Source organism: Trachinotus anak, unplaced genomic scaffold, assembly GCF_046630095.1.
Source record: "Trachinotus anak isolate AG129_WGS33_773 ecotype Australia unplaced genomic scaffold, CSIRO_AGI_Tana_v1 ptg000033l, whole genome shotgun sequence".
In the NCBI taxonomy this organism is placed as follows: Eukaryota; Metazoa; Chordata; class Actinopteri; order Carangiformes; family Carangidae; genus Trachinotus; species Trachinotus anak.
In genome coordinates, this window is record NW_027273884.1 from 4,331,873 (window position 1) to 4,353,059 (window position 21,187).

The 21,187-nt window shown below is 41.8% G+C and overlaps 1 protein-coding gene across 4 annotated transcripts in view; it reads right to left on the bottom strand.

Moving 5' to 3' along the window:
* Positions 1-21,187, bottom strand: part of daam2 (dishevelled associated activator of morphogenesis 2) — a 95,316-nt gene that overhangs the window by 1,755 nt on the left and 72,374 nt on the right. For 2 of the 4 annotated variants that reach the window (XM_071471109.1, XM_071471110.1), the window contains exons 9-24: positions 20,726-20,792; positions 20,450-20,567; positions 20,168-20,306; positions 17,643-17,701; positions 17,338-17,522; positions 16,682-16,981; positions 15,671-15,778; positions 14,083-14,112; positions 12,077-12,183; positions 10,553-10,637; positions 10,107-10,213; positions 9,355-9,443; positions 6,757-6,925; positions 5,958-6,065; positions 5,611-5,671; positions 5,220-5,351 (exon numbers count right to left, since the gene is read on the bottom strand). In XM_071471109.1, the coding sequence (XP_071327210.1) occupies positions 5,220-5,351; positions 5,611-5,671; positions 5,958-6,065; positions 6,757-6,925; positions 9,355-9,443; positions 10,107-10,213; positions 10,553-10,637; positions 12,077-12,183; positions 14,083-14,112; positions 15,671-15,778; positions 16,682-16,981; positions 17,338-17,522; positions 17,643-17,701; positions 20,168-20,306; positions 20,450-20,567; positions 20,726-20,792 (1,864 nt within the window). The remainder of the gene's footprint in view (positions 1-5,219; positions 5,352-5,610; positions 5,672-5,957; positions 6,066-6,756; positions 6,926-9,354; positions 9,444-10,106; positions 10,214-10,552; positions 10,638-12,076; positions 12,184-14,082; positions 14,113-15,670; positions 15,779-16,681; positions 16,982-17,337; positions 17,523-17,642; positions 17,702-20,167; positions 20,307-20,449; positions 20,568-20,725; positions 20,793-21,187) is intronic. The other 2 variants (XM_071471112.1, XM_071471111.1) reach the window with 1 other exon arrangement.

Sequence of the window (21,187 nt, forward strand, 5' to 3'; positions counted from 1 at the left end):
ATATTAATGCTGTGAAAGTATCAAAGCCTCAGTCCACAGAGAAATGCACACAGCCTGTATTCAGAAACTGAGCCTTAAAACCAGCCGTCAGGACTTCTGGAACTTTGTGATGTCACAACAAAGCAGTCACTGCCCCAAGTGCCGCCCACCTGGACCCACCATCCAACCTTGCAGGATTTGGTTTCTCTGAGTGTTTTCCTGAAATCGATCTCAGAAAACAATCAAGAGAGGCTCAGATCCTCTCTTCTGATTGGCTGACTGACCTGAGCCTGAGAGAGGAGATGTAAAGCTACACTGAGATGGTTTTTGGTTCTTAAAACCACAAATATATCTTTCTATTGATATCAACACTTCAAATAAAACACAACTTCACAAAATTTTTCTAAAATGTGTTTAGATCCTTTGCTTTAGAAAAGATAAATGTGAGGTGAGATTAAGATCTTGTTAAGATCTTGTATATTACAGTATGCTATTTTTCCTCAGGTTTATTGAGAGAATTGGAATAACTGAAGTAATGGTAACTACAGTACAAGGACAGTGATATGATCCTAAGGGCCGTAAGGTGATGTATGACAGTTGTCAGTACTCAGCTGTCCTATGTTGGGAGCGGACATTAAAGTGGATCAAGTTAGCGGGATGACGCTGTCCCTGTGTCATTGCTCTACCCACGACCTGAAACCTAGATTGATTTAGTAATAACTAAGTTTATATTAACGCTATGTGTAACCAGCATTACAATAACAATATCACAGTGTAAAAATACTCAACTCCAATCAAATGTTCTGCTTTTAAATGTTTTCATAGTGGAAGTTTGGTAAAAGTGTCAGTATTATCAGTAAAATGCATAGTCATGGTTGAAAGTATTGAAACCCCCGAATTTCAAGTAAATAATTCAGAGTATCTTCAGAACTTAATGAAAATGAACCAATCTTGTATAATCTGATTATTTTAACAAAATGTCTAAAGTTCCTGAACAAAAGGAAATAAAATAATTAAACTTGCAAAACAGTGAAATAATACAAAACTGCAAATGTATTTATGTCATATGCTTTCAGAAGCAAATTAATGTGCTGGCATATCACTTTGTCACAGTGTAACCCAAACCAGTCTTCCAGTTAGAAAGCAGCAGCCTCTACTCCACTGCTCTGTTCTATTCTTTTCTTATGTGGGAATAAAGTGACAGAACACTTCATATCATTCTACTTCATATGAGGATAGTATACTGTGTGTGGTTCTAGTGTTGTGATATAAAGGAGCTGGCGCTCCTTCTGAGGATTCAAAACCATCCTGTTATTATGGGCTGGTCACTATGGCAACACCCACCATCATCTCTCTCTCTCCTGTAATTATGTGTCTGGTCAAATCTGTTTCCTTTCGTCCCCTCGGGTCTGTGCTAAATGAGTAAAAACACACACACACACACACACACACACACACACACACACACACACACACACAAACACGCCACACGCACACAATGAAATGGAGAATATGAAGTCACACAGATTAGCTTGTCTCACACAGACACACACAAACACTGCTGTGCTCTGTGAGAGGTTAATTATCTTTCTCTATTCTTGGTGGAATATTTAATGTGCCCCTACTGAGTTCAAAATCTCTCATATTTGTTTATCCTGGATGTTGAGGTGAGACATTTTCAGACACTTCAATTTAAAGTTGTTAAAAATCAACATATTTTTACAGGCTTCAGATGAGCACATCATGGATTTAGACTTGCCCTGCACTTTTTCCTCAACCACTGCTTATCATTTATTATGCCGAGGTACTATTTCTACTCTGCAGGTGAAATCTTGCTATGCAAATGCAGGTAAAAGAAACCCAGTTAAATAACTGCATCTATTTACAAACCACCTTTTTGGACAGCACACAGGAGGAAAGACAGGGAGCTCCTCAGACAATCAACATGGTTGGATCCATTTGCGCTGAACTTTGTCAAGGGATAGCTTCATGTGCAAGTGAAGAACCCATTAACTTTTGGGGCAGATCAGGATAATTTAATATTAATTTGATGTTTTTGTTCTCTAAAGTCTGGTGTGTGTTGTTTGACAATGGCCTTAGCCGGGGTCTGTATCCTGTGAGTGCCCTTCCTCATCATCCATGGACACTAATCCAGTGAAGACCTTAAGAAATGAGCCAAGCTTGTCGTTCAGGAGTCCTGCACCCTGGAACTGATAACCACCTGTGAGGTGGTAGGGTCAATGACAGTGGACAAGTTAAGTTAAGTTAAGTTTCGGACATTGAGGCTGAGCTACCGACGGAAACATGAGCAAAATGGTGCATATGTGGAGAGAAGACAGGTTCAGCAGAGCTTTAGCCAGATGCTGCTGTACAAAATGATCAAAATGTGTTTCATTTATAACTGTGCTACTTGGCTTTTATCTTTTAATTGGACACATTATCCATGTTGTGGCCTATTAAAGACACAACATGACACAGACTTGTTGATCACATGGTTAAAAACCAGATACTCCACTGACGTTAAAACACTTCTAGGACCTTTAAAATGGACCATACTGCCGCTTTTGAATGCTCCAACCTCTTTACTACAACTCAACTTATACAGTGCATTCAGAAAGTGTTCAGACCACTTCACTTTTTTCACATTTTGTTATGTTGCAGCCTCATGCAAAAAAAAAAAAATCATTCTTACCTCATCAGTCTACACTCAATCCCCCATAATGATAATTTTAGACATATTTGTAAATGTCAGTGAAATATCGCATTGACATAAGTATTCAGATGCTTTGCTAAGACTATCGATCAATTTCTCTTGATCGTCTTTGAGATGTTTCTACACTGATTGGAGTCAATCTGTGGTCAATTCAATTGATTGGACATGATTCAGAAAGGCACACGTCTATATAAGGTCTCACAGCTGACAATGCATTAGAGCAAAAACTGAGCCATATGCAGGAAGGAACTGCCTGCAGAGCTCAGAGACAGGATTGTGTCAAAGCACAGGTCTGGGGAAGGTTAAAAAAAATTCTGCTGCATTGAAAGTTCCCAAGAGCACAATGGCCTCCATAATTCTTAAATGAGAGAAGTTTGGAACAACCAGGACTCTACACAGAGCTGGCTGCTCGGCCAAACGGAGAAATGAGGGGAGAAGGGCCTTGGTACAAGAGGTGACCAAGAACCTTGTGGTCACTCTCGCTGAGCTCCAGAGATCCTGTGTGATGGCAGAAACTTCCAGTTTGATGAAAGACCTCCAGAACTAATGACATTCCCATCAGCCTCTGCTGTACTCTGTGGTTAGTTCAAATTAGGAAATGTTAGCATGCTAACATTTGCACATCAAAACATGGCACATGAATATATTAACAGTATGATGATATGATGTACATTGTCTGCTTACTGCAAAAAAAAAATCCTCTTTCTAGTTCTGTGTCTTAATTTCTAATATTTGTAATATTTCTTGTCATGTTAGACATTATTTGCGTTTTTGTCTAAATTAAATCCAAGCTGTGTGGTGAATGCAGCCACATTCAGATCAATCTGTATTTACAACTGCATGAGCCTGCAATGATAACACAACTTGGACGATAATAAAAGCAGACATTACATGTAACTGAAATACTGTCTGCCTGCCAGGTGGGAAAACAGTTTTAACAAATGGTCTGAGACAAACAACAGCTCAGTGTGCTGTGAAAAGCAGTTGGCAGCGATGTGAAGTCTACATAATCTGAAGCGAATGGGCTAAAACGTGCAAAGACACTGGTCATATGAATGATGAAATGAATGATGCAAAGGGAGATTGATGATACTCATAGGTGCTATTTCTAATGCTCCAACCCATCTGCTAAAAAATGTTTTATTATTCAAATTACTGATGGGATCAAGAATGTTTTTATGCTGCATTTACCACTGGTGCTCATAATCTTCCCTTTTATCTTAATATTTCCCTCTCAACAGCACATGTGGGAACATGAAGCACTCCCTGCTCTGTTTTCTGTTTCGAAACTCAGCTGTTTTGTTCTTGGATGGAGACAAAGTCTTGTATTGTCTGCGAACATGTTGATGTGAGGGTGTGTGGACGTGTTGTTAAGTATAAACCCAACCAATCTCTCAGGATAAAAAGAGAAATCCCTTCTCGCCTCTGGAAACCTCTGTCCCAATAACCCACATAACCGTTGACAACTGTAATCCTTTGTAATGTATGTAGTAGTGTCTGGTGAGACACACACACACAGACATTAGTTGCCATGGAGCTTTATGAGCATCAGTGGACTGCCTGCTCTGTTTAGTCATCCTCCTGAAGACCGAAACGCAGCGTGCACACCCACACTTCCATATTTGTATTCCACTGGAAACCTGACAGAGCGTCAAAGAGCCTTGACAAGCACTGAGTTAATGCGTCAGACTCCCCATTTACCAACCACACGCACACACGCAGTCACAGACATACAGTTGTGTTAAGAGAGGTGTGTGTTCACAGTCTGGGCCGGTGAACACAGGTTCTTTTGTTTTACAGCAGTAACTAGTGCCCTGCTCCAACACTTCTTTTCCTGTGACGTCCCAACTGGCCCGTTCTCCCTGCAGTTTTTTTTACTGACCTCCTCCTTGACCAAATAATTAAGTAAAGAGGAGGCTCTACATGGAGCCCAATGGCTCATCCTCCTGTCTTCCTCTGTCACAGCAGTTTGGACACATAGCTTCATTCAGTCAGTTATGCTCAGGACGCTAAATGTACAACACAGCACCGAAGACCTGCAAATTAAATGACACGTTCACATAAATCTTTGCAAAACGGTCTTACTTTGGGATTCCTGCAGTCCCACTGATGTCTTCACCTTACATACTTCCTACCATACATCAATACATGAGCCAGCAGGGTTCAAAAGGCCCTTTGTCCCCTTTGTGGATTTAAAACACTAACTTTTAAAGAGACAAACACACAGAGAAGACGTGGGGGGAATCGCGGGTCATCTTTCAGTGCTGGGTTTCCCCCCTGATGCTGCTGAAGTCATCACACTGGACTAAGAGGGATGCACAGAGGTTTCACAGCTTTTCCCTTCAGTAATTTGTCATCCTCTTCCTCCCTCCTCTCTGTCTGTCTGACATGAAGGCTCCACAGTGGGGACTACAGCAAGGGGTGAATTAAAGCCACCCACGTGGACAACTTACACTTAAAGTACAATCCTCTCTCCCATTCACAAACACTGTTCTCTGCACGTCTGAGTGGTTAAGCAGGTCACTACCTTGTCCTTGGCTTCACTAAGCTGGTCCTCCAGTTCAGAGAAGCTGAAGCCAGCCACAGTGATGAAGTCACCGATCACAGCCACAAACTTATCCCCACGTTCCCTTGTCCTGCTCTGCTGGTAGTGGAGCTCCTGGAAGGGGGGGGGCAGATAAGAAAAAAGATCAGTCAACTTACTTCAGCTTTCTGTGAAGTACAACATGTGTATGTGAACATAAGCCTTTGTTTCTGTGTGTGGCAGCAAATGTGACACTTGGCGTTCGGTGTGACAGCGTTGCCAGCATTTAAACACCTCACCCTGCTGCCCATCTCTGCCCAGCTTCAAAACATAATTACAGACAAGAGAAGAACCAACGGGAGGGAACATGGACGACAAACGCACAACAACTCACCGCCTCGAGTGCCTTTAATCCACTTTTGATATTGTGCACCTCTTTTTCCAACTCAGCCAAACTAAGAGAAAGATGAAAAAAAAAAAAAGAGAGAGATATGGAGAAAATCTTTTATATCGTTTTTCCTTCAAGCTTTGGGATACAATTTGTGTCCTAATTTATATAAGAAATAAGAATATAAGAATTTCACAACATTATCTACTAATCATGGGAGCATTTTTTCATGCCAACTACTGGCAGTACAGCAATAGTTAAAATCACATGCACTCAGGACTGTAATAAAACTACACAGATCTGGTGATTATTTACGATGGCCATTAATGAGCAATGACAGGTTGTGCCCTCACTTGACTTTGGCAGCCTCCGGTACGCTGCTGAGGTCCTCCTGGATGTGCAGCGTGTCCGGGTAGTTCTTCTCAAAGATCATGATCAGGTAGTGCAACATGGTGATGTTCCTGTCAGATCAAGTGAAGGCGTGAATACAGAATCAAGAAAACTTCAACTGAAGTCATCTAACGTTATCTTAAATTAATTTGATGCTGAAAAATGGCCAAATTCTATGATTGTGAGGCAAAATCTGAAGGTGGAAAGAATTTTCTTAAAGGTACCGTATTTTACACTTTGAGGGTACTATTTCTAAGTTTGTGCTGTTTCCATACTTTCAATTCAGAGATGGACGGATATTTCACTTTATTTTCCAATTATATCAGCTGAAAGATCACATCTATATACTGCAGAGAAACCATGCTCATACTATCAGATCAGCTCTAGTAACAACAGGTTGATAAGGTAATCAGAGAAGAGTCTCTGTGCCAAAGTTCCAGAAGTCCTGACGGCTGGTTTTAAGGCTCAGTTTCTGAATACAGGCTGTGTGCATTTCTCTGTGGACTGAGGCTTTGATACTTTCACAGTATTAATATAGAATCCAGAGCTGCTTTATAATCAGAAAAGACATGGAAATCTCACATTTATACAATATAGGACCTTTTAATAATTTATATAACTGCTATCTACAACAGACATTAGAGAAACTGCAAAGGATAACTGATTTGACATCTGATTCATTAATGACACTAGGTAGAGGTATGATTTTTTAAAAATGTAAAATCTATCAGTGGTTCTAGGGTCATGTCCCCCATGACCCACCTGTCTATGCTTGACTTGGTGTCAGCGATCTTGTTGAGGCTGGAGACCTTGAAGCCGTAGGCATTGCCTCTCTGGCCCTTGTTCATGAAGTTTCCAAAGGCCAGCACCACCTCCAGCATCTGAGTCAGCCGCTTGCTCCGAACCACCTCCCTGGATGCATTCAGGATGGCTGGAGGAGAATGGAGAGAGAGAGAGAGAGATAGAGAGAGGCAGCTAGAAAGATCATACAGTTGGTGACACATGTGTATGCACTTTGCTTAGTGCATCGCTTAAACTTCCATCTTACATAATAAACTGGCCTTTTTCCTTTCCCCCTCCCACCCTCTTTCTCCCATGGGCACACATGCAAACTAAAGCGTCAGCTGTATGTGGCCCAAAGGTTCTCATCATTTCCTTCAGTTTTAACATTCTTCATGATGATTGATCAATATTCCCCACAACAACTGGGCAGCTCAGTGGGGAAACCCATGAAACTCTTCCATCCATCCATAAAACAGCAGGGGGAGGGGAATATGGAATATTCCAAACACAACCCCGTGCTGTCACCCCCCCCCCCCCCCCCCCTCCCCCCACCTCCCCACCCCCCACCCCCCCTGAGAACAGACTTGTCTGGCAAAGTGCAGGTGGTTCCCCCCCTCTCCACAGAAGAAACCTCAGTGTGAATGTGAAAATCATTAACAAAATCCATATTGTTATTGTTACAGTTCCCTCTGCTGTGATACAGCATGGGAACCATTCTTCTGGCTGTGCTGACAGTGTTCTGTTGGATGCAGAAAAGCTTGGCTGCACACTGCACTGTCTTCTGAAACCCTTCTTTTGAACATGCCGGGTGGTCCAGGGAAACATGCTCCCATCCAGAGTATATGACAAAATAGCATGAATAATAAAAAGAGATGAGAACTCTATTACGGGCATCGATGAACAGTGTGGTCTGGGAACATTTGGATCAACAGCAAATATTCTGGAGGCTTGAATCAATACTCAAACTCTCCGGATTACACCACTGCTGGTATGTTCCTCCCATCCCTGGCAGCCAGTACTGTATGTCAGAAGATGCGTTGTGCTCATCTGAGGGGAGAGTGGATAGACTGCCTGACAAAAACATGTCAGTCAGCACTCACTGCGAATCAAACACTGCTGGCACAAATAAAGTGATGTGCTCATCGCAGCTCAGAAAGGCAATAAGGTCACCAGAGAAACATCTTCCAAGGAGCTGTGGCTCAAACAAGCGCTACGACAGCTCAGTCATGACACACCAGTGTGCACACACGTCTCACTGGGAGCCTTTTCCCTCAGTTTTTGAAAAGAGCTACAGTGTTTACGAGAGAGGCTCTCCCCTCTCAACATGGGCCAGCTTTCCAAAACAGCCTCCCTGGTAACCTGGAAGCTGCCTTGCAGGGAAAAACTGCAGAGGGCCAGTATACAGTTGGCCACCCGCTCTCACCATGCACACACACGTGTACACTCAACACACTGAAGGGATTTCACAGGGCACCGAGAAAAGCATTGGTCAAAGTGCTCAAAGCTGAGTGTTTGAAACTTTTTTTAGTTAGTTTGTTTTTGTGCTTCTGGGAGTGTAACTCTGCACAGCATTCATGTGGCAAACCCATAAAATATGTTCTTCAAAATGTTCCCTTCTGCTCCAGTTGTGTGTAAGATTTAAAACCATATCAAAAGCAAACTGTTTTAGGGCAGTTTTGATCAGAGGATCTAAACTAATGTCAATATTCAAAGGGAAAGCTGCTGCTATTTTAATAGTGTCTACAAATTACATAAATAGACGAGTAGCCCAATAGTTCCCCCTAAAGTTAATCTTTAAAACAGCTGCAAACATCCCTCAGGAGAAAATACTGCATTTGTTGTGGTGGATTAATGACACATTTAACATGCAAATGAATATTTCCAGCAGCAGGAAACAGTATGTGGAGTCAAAATAAGCTACAGTGTATGTGTTCATAGTAACAGCAGTGTCCCTCACTGATGTGTATGTTGCAGTTCTTGGACAACAATGGAGCTCTATGGCACAGGGAAGTAACATATATCCGACTTGTTATTATTATCAATAAATTGTTGGTTTTGGTCTTTTCTTGGGTTTGACAATAAGCAAAAGACTGAATATACCAGTCTAATGCTTTAAAGCAGTAGTGCAGGACTTTTATATATCTCAATGAATGTCTGTTACATTCAAGCCAAATGAGTCCACACAGTGCTGATTAAGCCTGTCCGGCACAGGTAAACCTCTCTGTGTGTCACTGTTTTAAATCTGGTGTCTGTGGTGACTTTCCCTTGACGGTGCACCGGTGCTGATGCCTTTTACATCAACCAGCAATGATTGGTTTGCCAGAGCTGAGGTGGGAAACAACTGTACTGACGGAGACAGAGCAGGCTGTAGCAACTAGGAGTATGGCAGAAAAATCTAGGGAGCGATCGATGGTGAGGACAAACAGATTACCACTGGTATGGCTTTTCCCCTTTGGAGAGTGCTATTTGTGTAATTACTCTCACTGCCAGAAGGGGGAGATAAAAGTTCTGCACTGCAGGTTTAATGAGCGACCACAGAAAGTTTACTTCTGCTTCCTCTGCCGTTTAGTGACTCACCTTCAACTTTAGGCTTGGTTTCACCGAGACGCTCTGCAAACTTCTTCTTAAAGAACAGAGCCTGCAGTCGGTGCTGGTAGTGGTCAATTCTGGCAAAGAGAAGAAAGGAGGAGAAAAGGAAAAAAAAACATAAAGGGAGGTGAGTTACATTTGTCTCCAGGGGAGTGTTAAGTTCAAAGCTAGAAGTCACCCAATCGTACAAAACTCCCTCTCTCAGTTTTCACAGGCCTTTTATCATCTACTAGGCTCCCATCAAGCTGCAAAGTTGACAAATGGGTTTGTTAGACTCACCCAAAGGTTTACCAAGGGAGGGAGTGGGAATTTCAAAGAGGGCACAGGGATATTAAATAGCAAAAAAGGAAATAACTTAATCCCAGATGTATTCCTCAGACCAAAGGAGATGTGGTCACAAGGAAAGAAAGTGGACATGGGTAATATTTCACGAGAAGGGAAATAAAAAGGTTTAATTATCTTGTACAAACAGAACAAAGCCACTTATTTAAAATGTCTTCATGCTCATGTGAGGGCAGCCATGACTTCTTTTCTCAGCTAAATGATGAATCACTCTGAAGTTTGACGCTTGTTCTTGGTTCCAGCCTCACTTGACTGCTTCATTCTTGTTGAACACACATTGTGCTTTTAAATATTTGTGCTTGACTGGCTGATGTCTTGATTCGGCACAGACTGCATAGACTGTCAGACTCTACGCGATGCAAATGCATTACATGTGTTTTAATCACAGTTTTGTGTACCTGCTCATTTCAAAGAGGAAGCGATCGGCCCGGGCCATGCGCTCCAACTCATGTTTGTGCTCCTCCAACAGATCAATGTCACTTTTCTCTGGGACAAACTTCAGCAGCTGCAAAGATACAAGGACATTAATCTCTAATCCGATCTCTGCAAAACATTAAAACTACACACTGCAATTAATTGAAAAGAACAAAAAACCCATGAAATATTTGAGATTGTTTCCTTTCTGCTTCCTTGTCACTTTGACTGGACCAAGTGCTGATGAGGCAAAGTACCTCGAAACCCTTTGAAACCTTTTTTTTGAACAACAGAAAAAAAATCTATTGTCTTGCCCTAAGCCACAGATATTGTTTTTACCCACCCAATCAGTCGTTATTGAGTTGATGAGCCCTGCTGCTGCACTGCTGTCTTACCTGTGCATGATCATTCATCAAACACTGAAACTTACCTGCTCCAGCATATCTTTGGCCAGCTCTTCTCTCTCATCCATCTCTAGGATCGCCCTCTTAATCTCCTCATTGCTCATTTTTAACCTGCAAAAGAAAAAAATGAATTACTGAAACTTGTTTTTAATTATTAAATATTTTACACTTTCCCAGTGTTTTATTTGAAGTTTCAAAATGCCATCTAAAGACCATCTAAATGTCATTTTACATCTCTCTCAGGCTAATAACTCAGATCTAATAACAACAGGTCTGTGAGCCAATCAGAAGAGAGGCTCTAAGCCTGCTTTGTTGTGACATCACAAAGTTACAGTCCTGATAATAGTATTAGTTCTGAGCCATGGGAAATCATGCTGCATTAGCTGCTAGCAGTTCCTGTTATCATTGTAACCATCAACATACAGCTACAATGAAAGGTCTCATATTTTACACTTCCAGAAAGGGGTAAAGGAAAATAGAAGACTAATGATTAGTTTTAAGGCTCAGTTTCTGAATACAGGCTGTGTGCATTTCTCTGTGGACTGAGGCTTTGATACTTTCACAGTATTAATATAGAACCTAGACCTGCTTTATAATCAGAAACACATGGACATCTACCTTTAGACTGTATGGGACCTTTTAATTAATTACTGCAAACACATAACACAGAGCACTGTGAGTGAGCTGACACTAAAACTCTCTGAATACTGGTCTGATCCAGTGTCATCCCCAGGAGCACTGCCAGCTGTTTTCAATGCATCTGATCAGTGTTAAGTGTGCTGGGTTGTGATCAATAGCAGCATTGTTAGTCTGTGCATCAAAGCTGTATTGACCAACTGCTGACCCCATTTGGATCTAGTTTGGACCCTTGGGTCATTTGCTATTGACACGAAAGTGAGTTCAGAGACCATGCTTCAATTCTGTCAGACACAGAGAGGCCTCAGAAAGCCTGTTTATTGATCTGCGGAGGGGCGATAGGATTCAAATCCTCTAAAGAGCTTTGGGTCAGTTAGGAGAGGTACAGTACAAATGGTATGTTGTCCAGTGGGTCTTAAATGATAACAACTGATTCCAGTTCAGATATAGTGGGACCCTAAGTCCCTTAGAAGGGGAGTCAATTTTATGTATCTTTAATTGATTTTATATGGTTTTATGTGGAAATTGCAATACTTAAAAACAGACAGAACCCTGACTGAAATCTGAACACTACTTCCTGAGATGCATCCTCTCCTGGGCAATGCTTTTTATCTGTTTTATGGCAGTCACTTCCTTTCAGGGAAAAAAAAAAAAAAAAACATAATTCAATTACACTGACAGATGTCCTCGTGTGTCTATTAAAAACACATTTCCTGTACCAGACGTGAGGAGCACCTGCCTCAAGCGGCTCCACACTTGAGTTACAACTCAATCTCCTGACCCAAACACTGCAGTGCCACTTATTCCACGTCAGCCTGTGCATTGGGCATCTTTTCACAATGATAATCTAATGAACAGCTGGTTACATCTGGGTATGATGTAGCATAATAAATCACACAGACTGGGACCCTTACTTTGAAAGCAGGATAACACAATTTTGTGCACGTCGACCATCAATGACTGAAAGCTCTTTGACCTTTCGTGTGCTGACGTATATGTCGTCCATAGAGCCCGTCTCTTTCTGCAGAAACATAAAGACAGAAACACGTTAACTTTGCAACATAATCCTGTTTATGTGCTCAGATGCAAAGCCTGCACAATGAGACCTCTCCTCCTCGCATCTGTTTGACATCTTTATCTCACTGAGAGTTGACATGACCCCTTCCACGCATTTAACATTCTGTTAATTTGGAGCAGATATAAAAAAAAATTTAAAAAATAAAAAAAAACTCCAAAGAACCAAGGCCAGTTGTTACTATAAAGTGCAGACAAAAAGACTGCACTCCAGCCAAATACTTTTGTTGGCCTCAGGTCAAGTTCCCTGACCTGCTTTTGCACTGACTGCCTCTGTCAAGTGTTATGCGTCAATTCTCAGAAGCCATAATGCATGCCTCATTAAAAATTATAAACCCTGGACTGCATCTATATGAAAACACGTTTAAAAAAGCCGTGGAAATGTAAAAAAAAAATAAAAATAAAAATAAAAATCATGCCAGTGCGAGCTGAAAATCTAAAGCAGGTCTTGGGAGAGGAGATTTTTTTTTTTGGGTGAGTCACAACTGCAAACACAATGCAGGCAGGCCTATAAACCTCTCAGAGGAACAGGAAACACTGTTCAAAACTGGATTCAGGCCAGTCAGATATTTTCGTAAGCTTCACACAAATGTAGTAAATTAAAAATCCACAAGGGGAAAGAATACATGTCTGAGAAAACTGTTTGGGGCTGCATGTTAAACACATTCTATTTATGGTCCGAGCCGGTTTCCTGCTCGCCAGAAAATGTCCATTTCGAGGTTGCTGGGTATGACGTATGTAAAACAGATGCGGCTTGTAAAGAAAGTGTCATTTTTCCATGCCCGCGTTGACCCACGTTGCCTGGCAGGAGACTGAGATTGGCACTGGGTTAAGGGGACAACTCCCATTCACTGGGCTTGCCAAAGCCCTCTCTGCCCACGCGCTACAGGCGGCTTTGCCAGCTTGCGTATGTACACTCAACCCAGTGTAACAGGAGACTAGCCCCTTCATCTTTTATAGCAGTTATTAAGTGGCTTGATTGAAATGTAGCCAGGTGTTTTTATTCCTCTTCAACATGAGTGTGACGGCTTTTTTAACATGCAGGCTTTACCCGCTCAGTTCATGAGGGACAATTATCACAATTGAGTCAATGAAAGATGATGATGGTAATGATGATAATCAACACAATAACTAAGATGAAAATGGAGATGGTAATGAACAATAAGACAATGATGATGAAGATTAATGTTCCATTTACGTTTGGGGTTGCAGCACCAAGGGAAACTGTCCAAGTCTACAGCCAACCAGCTATGCACCCTCTTTCATTTGCTCTATACTCTACAGTGTTAACTCATATAGTGGAAAGAAAATAAGGTCTTTAGACCTGCAATGATTGATTTCTAATATGGTAAAGTAAATGTGTTAGCAAAGACTTGTTTATTTACACATAATACACACACAGAGCAACATTATCATTCATTGGGAGTCACGTTTTAAAGCTACCTGATGAATGTAAACCTTTTAGCTCTGTTTTGGTCTTCACCAGCTCCTGAGGAAAATGTTCTTTGGCAGCTAAATGCTCCGCTATGTTCACCAGCCAGTCACTAACTTTGTCTGCTGTTTGGTGCTGGGCAGGTAGCGTCGATTGGGTCGCCTCTGCTGCTGGAAATGATGCTAATGAGAGCAGTGAGACTTAAACTCAAACAGTAACGTTGCGAGCAGTGAAACCAAAACACTGAACTGAAAGATGCTAAAAAGCTCTGTAGAGCTGAGGGGAATTGCAGAGTGATACAAAATAACTGGACCGTTGGCTGGCTGCTAAGTTGCGGGAGGAGAAGGTGACAGAGCAATGAAGGTTGCTAACCATGAGGGGGGAAAAAAAGATGCTGGAAGACCTTTAACTCACCTGTTTGAAGGATTGGTTAGTGAGCAGGTCCTGCCCAGGCAGTCGGAGAGTGCAGAGAGACACAAAAAAAATTGAAAACACATGCAAAGATTAGCACTTCAAGCAGAAAGGGTGGTGGCTAGAGCAAAGAACTACAACTATGCACACTACAAGCTGTAGCTGGGAAGCCCTTTGTGAGAAACACAATAACCATTTACTGTCCAAGTCATCAGGAGCTCGTGAAATCTATAAATCTGAAATTTCTCTGTGTTGCATGGGAGAGCAAAAAAGATTTTAAACTCTGTGCTATTTTGGCTTCTGTCTCAAAGAGGTCACAGTTGTTCTAATGCATTCGTTTGATTGCATCTACATCTGCCCTGACATGCAAAAACAAGAACATGAAAAATGAGTGTGGTAACTAATCCTACAGAGGGCAAATGTAAACAAAAGTCCATTTTGAAAGGAGGACCAATGACAAGCTGAAAAAAGCAATTATGCCATGTATAAACTTTGCAATATTGTCCAGTTGAATTGAATCTTGCTCCTGCCAAATGGAACGGAGTTGTCAAAGCCAGGAAGATCTTGGGTTTTTTATGTGGCTATATCCATAGAGATCTGCATTTAACTGCTGGGCTGTGCCAATAAAAACCTGCTCTGTATAAATAAATACCCACAGTAAATCAGTGTCAGCAACAGCCTCAAATGACCCATTACTCTTAAATAAAAGCCTGCAAAGAATAGTTGTGCTTTTAGCTGTCAGGAGGCTTTTAAGCATGGCAGTAAAATGCATTATACAAGAATTCAACAAGTATAATGCCTTCACAGAGATTATGTATTGCTCTTCCATTGAGCCTTGAAGACCTGCTTTAAACTGTGATTATTAGAAACTAATTAGAGCACATTAACATTCCACCCATTTGAGGTGGTGAAATATATCAATTTATGCAATTGATAATAATATGAATATTGTCATATGAGAAGAGGTATGTAATTAGTTTGTGGCACAGAAAGAAGAAGTTGCTATGCACTGTATGGTATTGCCCCAAAGGCGTGCACACTGCAATTATCCTATTAGTTCCTGGTTCAACATGACTTAGTGAACGGCCTCTTTCTTACTGCACTAACTTCAGGAAACAGTTTCCTCTATCGTTGCTACTCGTGACTTCAGTGGTGTTGTGCTGTTTCCTCTGTGTTGCCCAGATTCATGAGCCCATGAAGACGCGGTCAGTTCACCAGTTCTCACACAAATGCTCTGCAGATACAAGGGCAAAGCTTGAGCTCCGTGGCATCTCTACAGTAAGGTGTTCAGCAGTGAACAGCAGCTCCTGATAGCCTGGAGCTGGACTCTCGGCACTCTGAAGAGTCCTCTTACAACATCCCACCACTCAGCCCTTCACACACACCCTCACTTATACACACACATTAAGAAAAATCAAGGCAAACTTCAAACTTCAAATACAACTCTTACTCAAGTGAGGTATTCAAACAACAGGCATATAATGGATTTCCATATGTTAATGTCGCCAGAACAAACATACACACACTGAACCTCAGAAGTCATACAGCTATATTCCAGAATACTGTTATCCACTTGCAAACAAATCCAAACCTGCTGTCTCTGATAGGCTGAAAACATCTTCTCTATGTCCTTGAGGTCGAGAATCTTGAAAGCTCTCAGGTCATCAATGTCATTCCAGATGGTGCCATTGATCACATTCTGGAAAGGGGTAAAGGAACATAAGAGATTAATATTTTAACACTGACTAACACTGAGGGTACTGTTTCCAAGTTTTGTGCTGTTTCCATACTTATTCAAATCAAGGATGGACAGATGTTTTGACTTTATTTTGCAATCATATCAGCTAAAACAGCACATCTGCATACTGCAGTATAACTATGCTCAAACTATCATAACATCTGTAGGCCCTAAATCTCTGATGTAAAACTGCAAGAACCCTTTATGTTAAAGGTCCCATATTTTACACTTTTCCTGTGTCTTATTTGAAGTGTTGATATCCATAAGAAGATATATTTATGGTTTTAAGAACCAAAAACAATCTTGGAGTGGTTTTACATCTCCTCTCTCAGGCTTCTCTCTGAAGCTCTGGCAACAACAGGTTGGTGAGCCAATCAGACGAGATGGTCTGAGTCTCTCTTCTGATTGGCTGACTGTTTTCTGAGTGATCAAATAAAATTATAGCAGATTTCAGGATAACACACTGGGAAACCAAATCCTGCAAGGCTAGATGGTGGGTCCAGATGGGCCGGGCTTGGGTCATGCGTGAGGGTGGTGGCTGCTTTGTTGTGACATCACAAAGTTAAGGAAGTCCTTAGGGCTTGATTTAAGGTACAGTTTGTGTGCATTTCTTTCTCTTTACAGTATTAATATAGAACCTAGACCTGCTTTATAATCACATGAGACATATAAATCTCACTTTATACAATATGGGACCTTTAAGTTAGTGAATTATTTTTAAAATAATCTTATGTATTGGACAATCGTGGCTTTCACAGTTGCAAAGGGACATTTTTTTTTCCTTCAACTGAATTAAAGCTTTTTAATGTTTTCACACAACAGTTAAATAGTTTAGCAGTACAGATGTTCTCAGTCTTCTCTTACCTCTCCTAGTTTAGACCAGTTGAAGGACTTCAGGGGATGAGAAGGCTGAGGGATGGACTTGGAACGCATGGTGGTCGCTGAGTTGAAGGAAGAGGGAATCGGGGGAGGCGGGATTCCAAAAATGGGAGGAGCTCCCGGTGGAGGAGGCGGGGCACCAGGCGGGGGAGGAGGTGGTGGAGGAGGCGGGCAGCTAAAGGGTAGCGGAGGAGGTGGTGGAGGGAAGCCACCAATCATTGGTGGCGGAGGGGGTGCAACGGGCCCGCCAGGAGGTGGAGGAGGTGGGAAAGACACGCTGCCACCCTATTGGAGAGGACACAGACCATAAAAGATAAAGTTATTATACAAAACAAAAAAATCTAAAGTTATGTTACATGCATTCCTTTGTGGAGGCTCTTGTCCAACAAATGAATTCAAGTGCTGTTTTAAATATCATAAAGTTATACTTAGAAGAGAGGCAAAACCATGAATTACTGGATAAGAAGACAGATTTATTAATTTCTTTGGGTAAACTGTGGGAAAATGGAAAAAGATTCATGTACATTCAGTATCAGTGGTTATTAATAAGATAAACAAAGACTTATTACAGAACTATATATTACTGGCTTGTACTGTGTGTTGTACGTCATATTGTGAGTATAAAAAGCAGGCCTGCTCACAGCTATGTCATTGATGCGTGACGACAGGTCCAGGACTTGCTCCCTGGCTGAACGCAGCTCAACGCCCTCACGCTGTAGCTTGTCCTTCATCTTGTTCAAAGTCTTCATCATCTCCTCCTTTTCCTGGGTCTTTGTGTCACACTCCCGCTCCTTCCTCTCTAGTTTCCCTAGCAGCTCTACATGATCTAAAGGGGAAACAGGAATTTGTTCACATGATGCGGATTCACACGGTTGTATTGAAAAAGCACAATGCATTTGATGACGCATTTTCTCTTTGAACCTGCAGTGTGTTAAACAAGTTTTACCTTTCCTGAACTTCTCTGCTTGGTCTCGCCACTGTTTCACCTCATTCTCATTGACTAACCTGTGAAGCAGGCAGACAACAATGAGAACCAACACAAAAACAATCAGATAAACTGAGCACAGCCTTGCACAAAATGCTTGCACATAGGGGTCAACTGCAGTCCAACCAAGTCACGCCTCCACATTTTGAGGAAATGTAATCATTGGATTGGAAATCCCTTTGATCACTGATGATAATGTTTGACTTTCTTTTTGTGAGCCAGATTCATCACCGCCATTGACTGGGTTGGTGCAGATTGCTCTTTTAAAGCTGCATAGTAGTAAATTAGTGCTAAAATAAATCCTACATGACTGAAATTAATTATACTTAGAGTTATGAATCCTGGCACTTAGTTCTGCAGGAGGCTTGAGGTTTAACAGCATTACATTGATGTCCCAATACAAAACTGAAATCCAATAGTGAGGAGTAAGTGTTTTTGATAATGAAGCAATTAGAGAAAGGAAAACGTGAATGTCCATGTGAAAAATGAATGAAAGCAAAGTGAAAAGATGACTGAGTGGTATCTTTTGAGAAGAATAAAGACTGGAAAGTGAAACCTTGAGCATCGATGGTAGCCACAGCTAGAGTTGAGAGAACAGACATGTTTCAGTGTCACAGAGTATAAACAAATAAAAAAGAGAATGAGCCACTGAAAAAGGATTGTGCTGAGGTCCGGCTGCCAATGAGGGTAAAGTGACTTCACTGTGGTGATGATTCACACATTAATGCTTGTAATCAATTCACACGAGGAAATCTAGAAGGCCATTTAAAAGCAAATTGGTCATTAATCAGATTTAGGTCTTCTAAGTGTTTGTGTTGGTGAACAGGGCTGTCTGAACTTGATTACAAAGTCAGTGCTGTTTTAATCACAGTTCAAGCAACGATCCGACTCATTAAAACAGAAACACACAATGACTTTATTGTTGACTCGTCAAATAAAAGCCTCGGCATAGCTGTGGAAAAGTATGATTTGTACAAGAGCGCTAATTTTGGGTCAAGCACACGTGTGATTAGTCAGATCCGTCGTCATGGTAACCGCAGATGATGAATGACTTTGTCTCCCGGTTGTTTTAACAGTTGTTTTAACCCGCCCCCCCCTCCGAGGCGGCACGGCACAAGACTGTAGGTTTGCACCCGTGAACTGTCACGGTCTCCGGCACTGAGCCAAAACTATGTGGGAATCTCAGTTTACACGCTCTTTTTCCAGGCATAATTTACTCTAGGAGAGTTTATGGAAACACAACAATTCTTTGGCAGTAGCGTAAAGTGAGGGGGAGGTTTTCACCACTGTGATGAATCTGCAGCGGACGGGAATGGACGTCCGGGCTTAGATACAGCACCCAGGTTCACTTTCTGTACGCTACTGGAAAGAATTACACTCAAGTGTGCTGATTGCACAAACAATGGTGGCTGAATTAGTGAACAAATTAGGAGCTGGCCGGGGCTAAGGTTTTACCACGCAACATTTTTTATGGTGCTTTCACTGCTGAGACTAAACACATTCATCTTCATCATTGAACCTGGTTCAGAAATCACAAAAATGAGGAGAGTAGGAGAGAAACAATATGGTGAAAGAGAAGAATGACAGCACATCATGAAAGAGAAACACACACGTGTATTATATGGACAAAGCCCCAAATGCCATCTTTTAACACTACCTACACCTAAGTCCAGATTAATCCCAAAATTCAGTGAAACCCAGACCACAAAACCCAGCAAGTGTCAATGATCATTTGGAGACGAATCTCTCCATGTTGTCTCCTACATGAAGCCAAGTGACTGCTTCACTGCACCTAAACATGGCTGACTTGGCCGGCCTATCCTCCTTAATGCGATTAGAGCAATTTCCTTTTGATCTTCAGCTTCCACTTTCATGCCAATTCACACTCGGGGCACGGCTTCCACCGAGCCTGCCCGCGGCCCCATGCTGCCACCTTCACTTCACCTGACCTTCCTGTGCAGTCACATTCTGCACTCCCATCACTGGCACAGTTGCTCGCAAAGAGAAATAGACAGACTGAGAGTGTTAAAAGTCTTATTACACATGATGACTGTAGATGTTTCCCTACGCCAAAGCTCTGATGCATAACTCATGATATTCCACTGCCTCTTTGAAGTGAAGTAGAGTTTGTGAATTAGAAGTGATGCTGATTGGACGCATTAACCACAAGATTTTTCCAGAAATGAGAGCGTGTTTACAGCTTCAGAGGATAAGGGGGAGCTTTTAAAAAGGCATGGAGAAAGTGTTGGAACTACAGTGCATTTACAGTAACTTTCTCTTACACTGGTGTGAACTACAGTATAATGTTTGGCCTGGATCACCTCTCACAGTACAGTAATGTCTGAAGATGGTGAACAAACACGATAATGATTCAGATAAAGTATCATCCCTGATATACATTCACGTAAATGCAACAGAAGAGGAAATAAACTGTATGACCCCTTTGAAGTGTGTAGTTTGGTTGAGGATAATGAGGTCGCACTTACATGCGAATGATGTTCTTAACGCTGAAGTTGTCCAGGGGGGCGATGTCGGGGTCCTCTCCCTTGTCGTCCTGTAGGACTATCTGCTGGAGGATCCTGTCTAAGAGCTGCCAGTGCTGTAGGCTGCCACCACCACGCTTATCTGGGTGTGAGGTCAAAGGCAGAAATAGTGAGGTAATCCCCATAAGCTTGTATGTGTCCAATATCAAAAGTCGGATTGAGATGTAGAACACACTCCAGATATGATGAAGGATTTTCATGAAAACCTGTGACGCGGCTACTCACAGGGCATCTGCAGGGAGTGCTGGAGGATGGAGAGGAGGTGGGGGTAGGCGTCTGTGTGGCTCAGCTTCTTCTTGATCAGCTCAAACATGGCACTGGCACTCTTAGTATCTATATGGGCCTGTTAAGAAAAAAAACATAATCACTCTTGAATGGATTTTAAGTCCGACAATTGCTCTGGTTGACTTCTGACAAATAGAGCCACACAGGCAAAATAGTGCAGTCTCTGATGTCAGGGTCTGACAACAAAATAGACTGTTGTCACTGTAGATTACTCACCATATCAAATCTTTTGGCCAGCTCTGAGTCATCCTCATTCCGCACCATCTCAAAGAAGTCCAAATGTCTGGAGAGAGAGAAATAATAGTCTGGTTAAACACAATGGGGTTGAGAGAACCTCTTACACAAACCCCCCCCTAATCTCCAATAACTCTGTTTGTATGTCTGCCACTGAAGGTTTGTTCATAAGAGGTGTAACTGGGAGTTGGAAACATGAGTGACATCATGACTACCCACAAATGTGAGCGCAGTTTTGTCAAAGGTAAATGTCAATTTTCCACATGTCAGGTTTTAGTAAGTTCAAACAGAAACAATAAACTACGTACAGAAAAAAAGGTGTATTTAATAATAATAACAATAATAATAATAATAGTTGCTATCATTATTGTTTAACCTCTTCACATAAAGCTGTATTATTTTCTCTGGTCTGTAACACAGAACACACTCACTGAGGTGGATGAC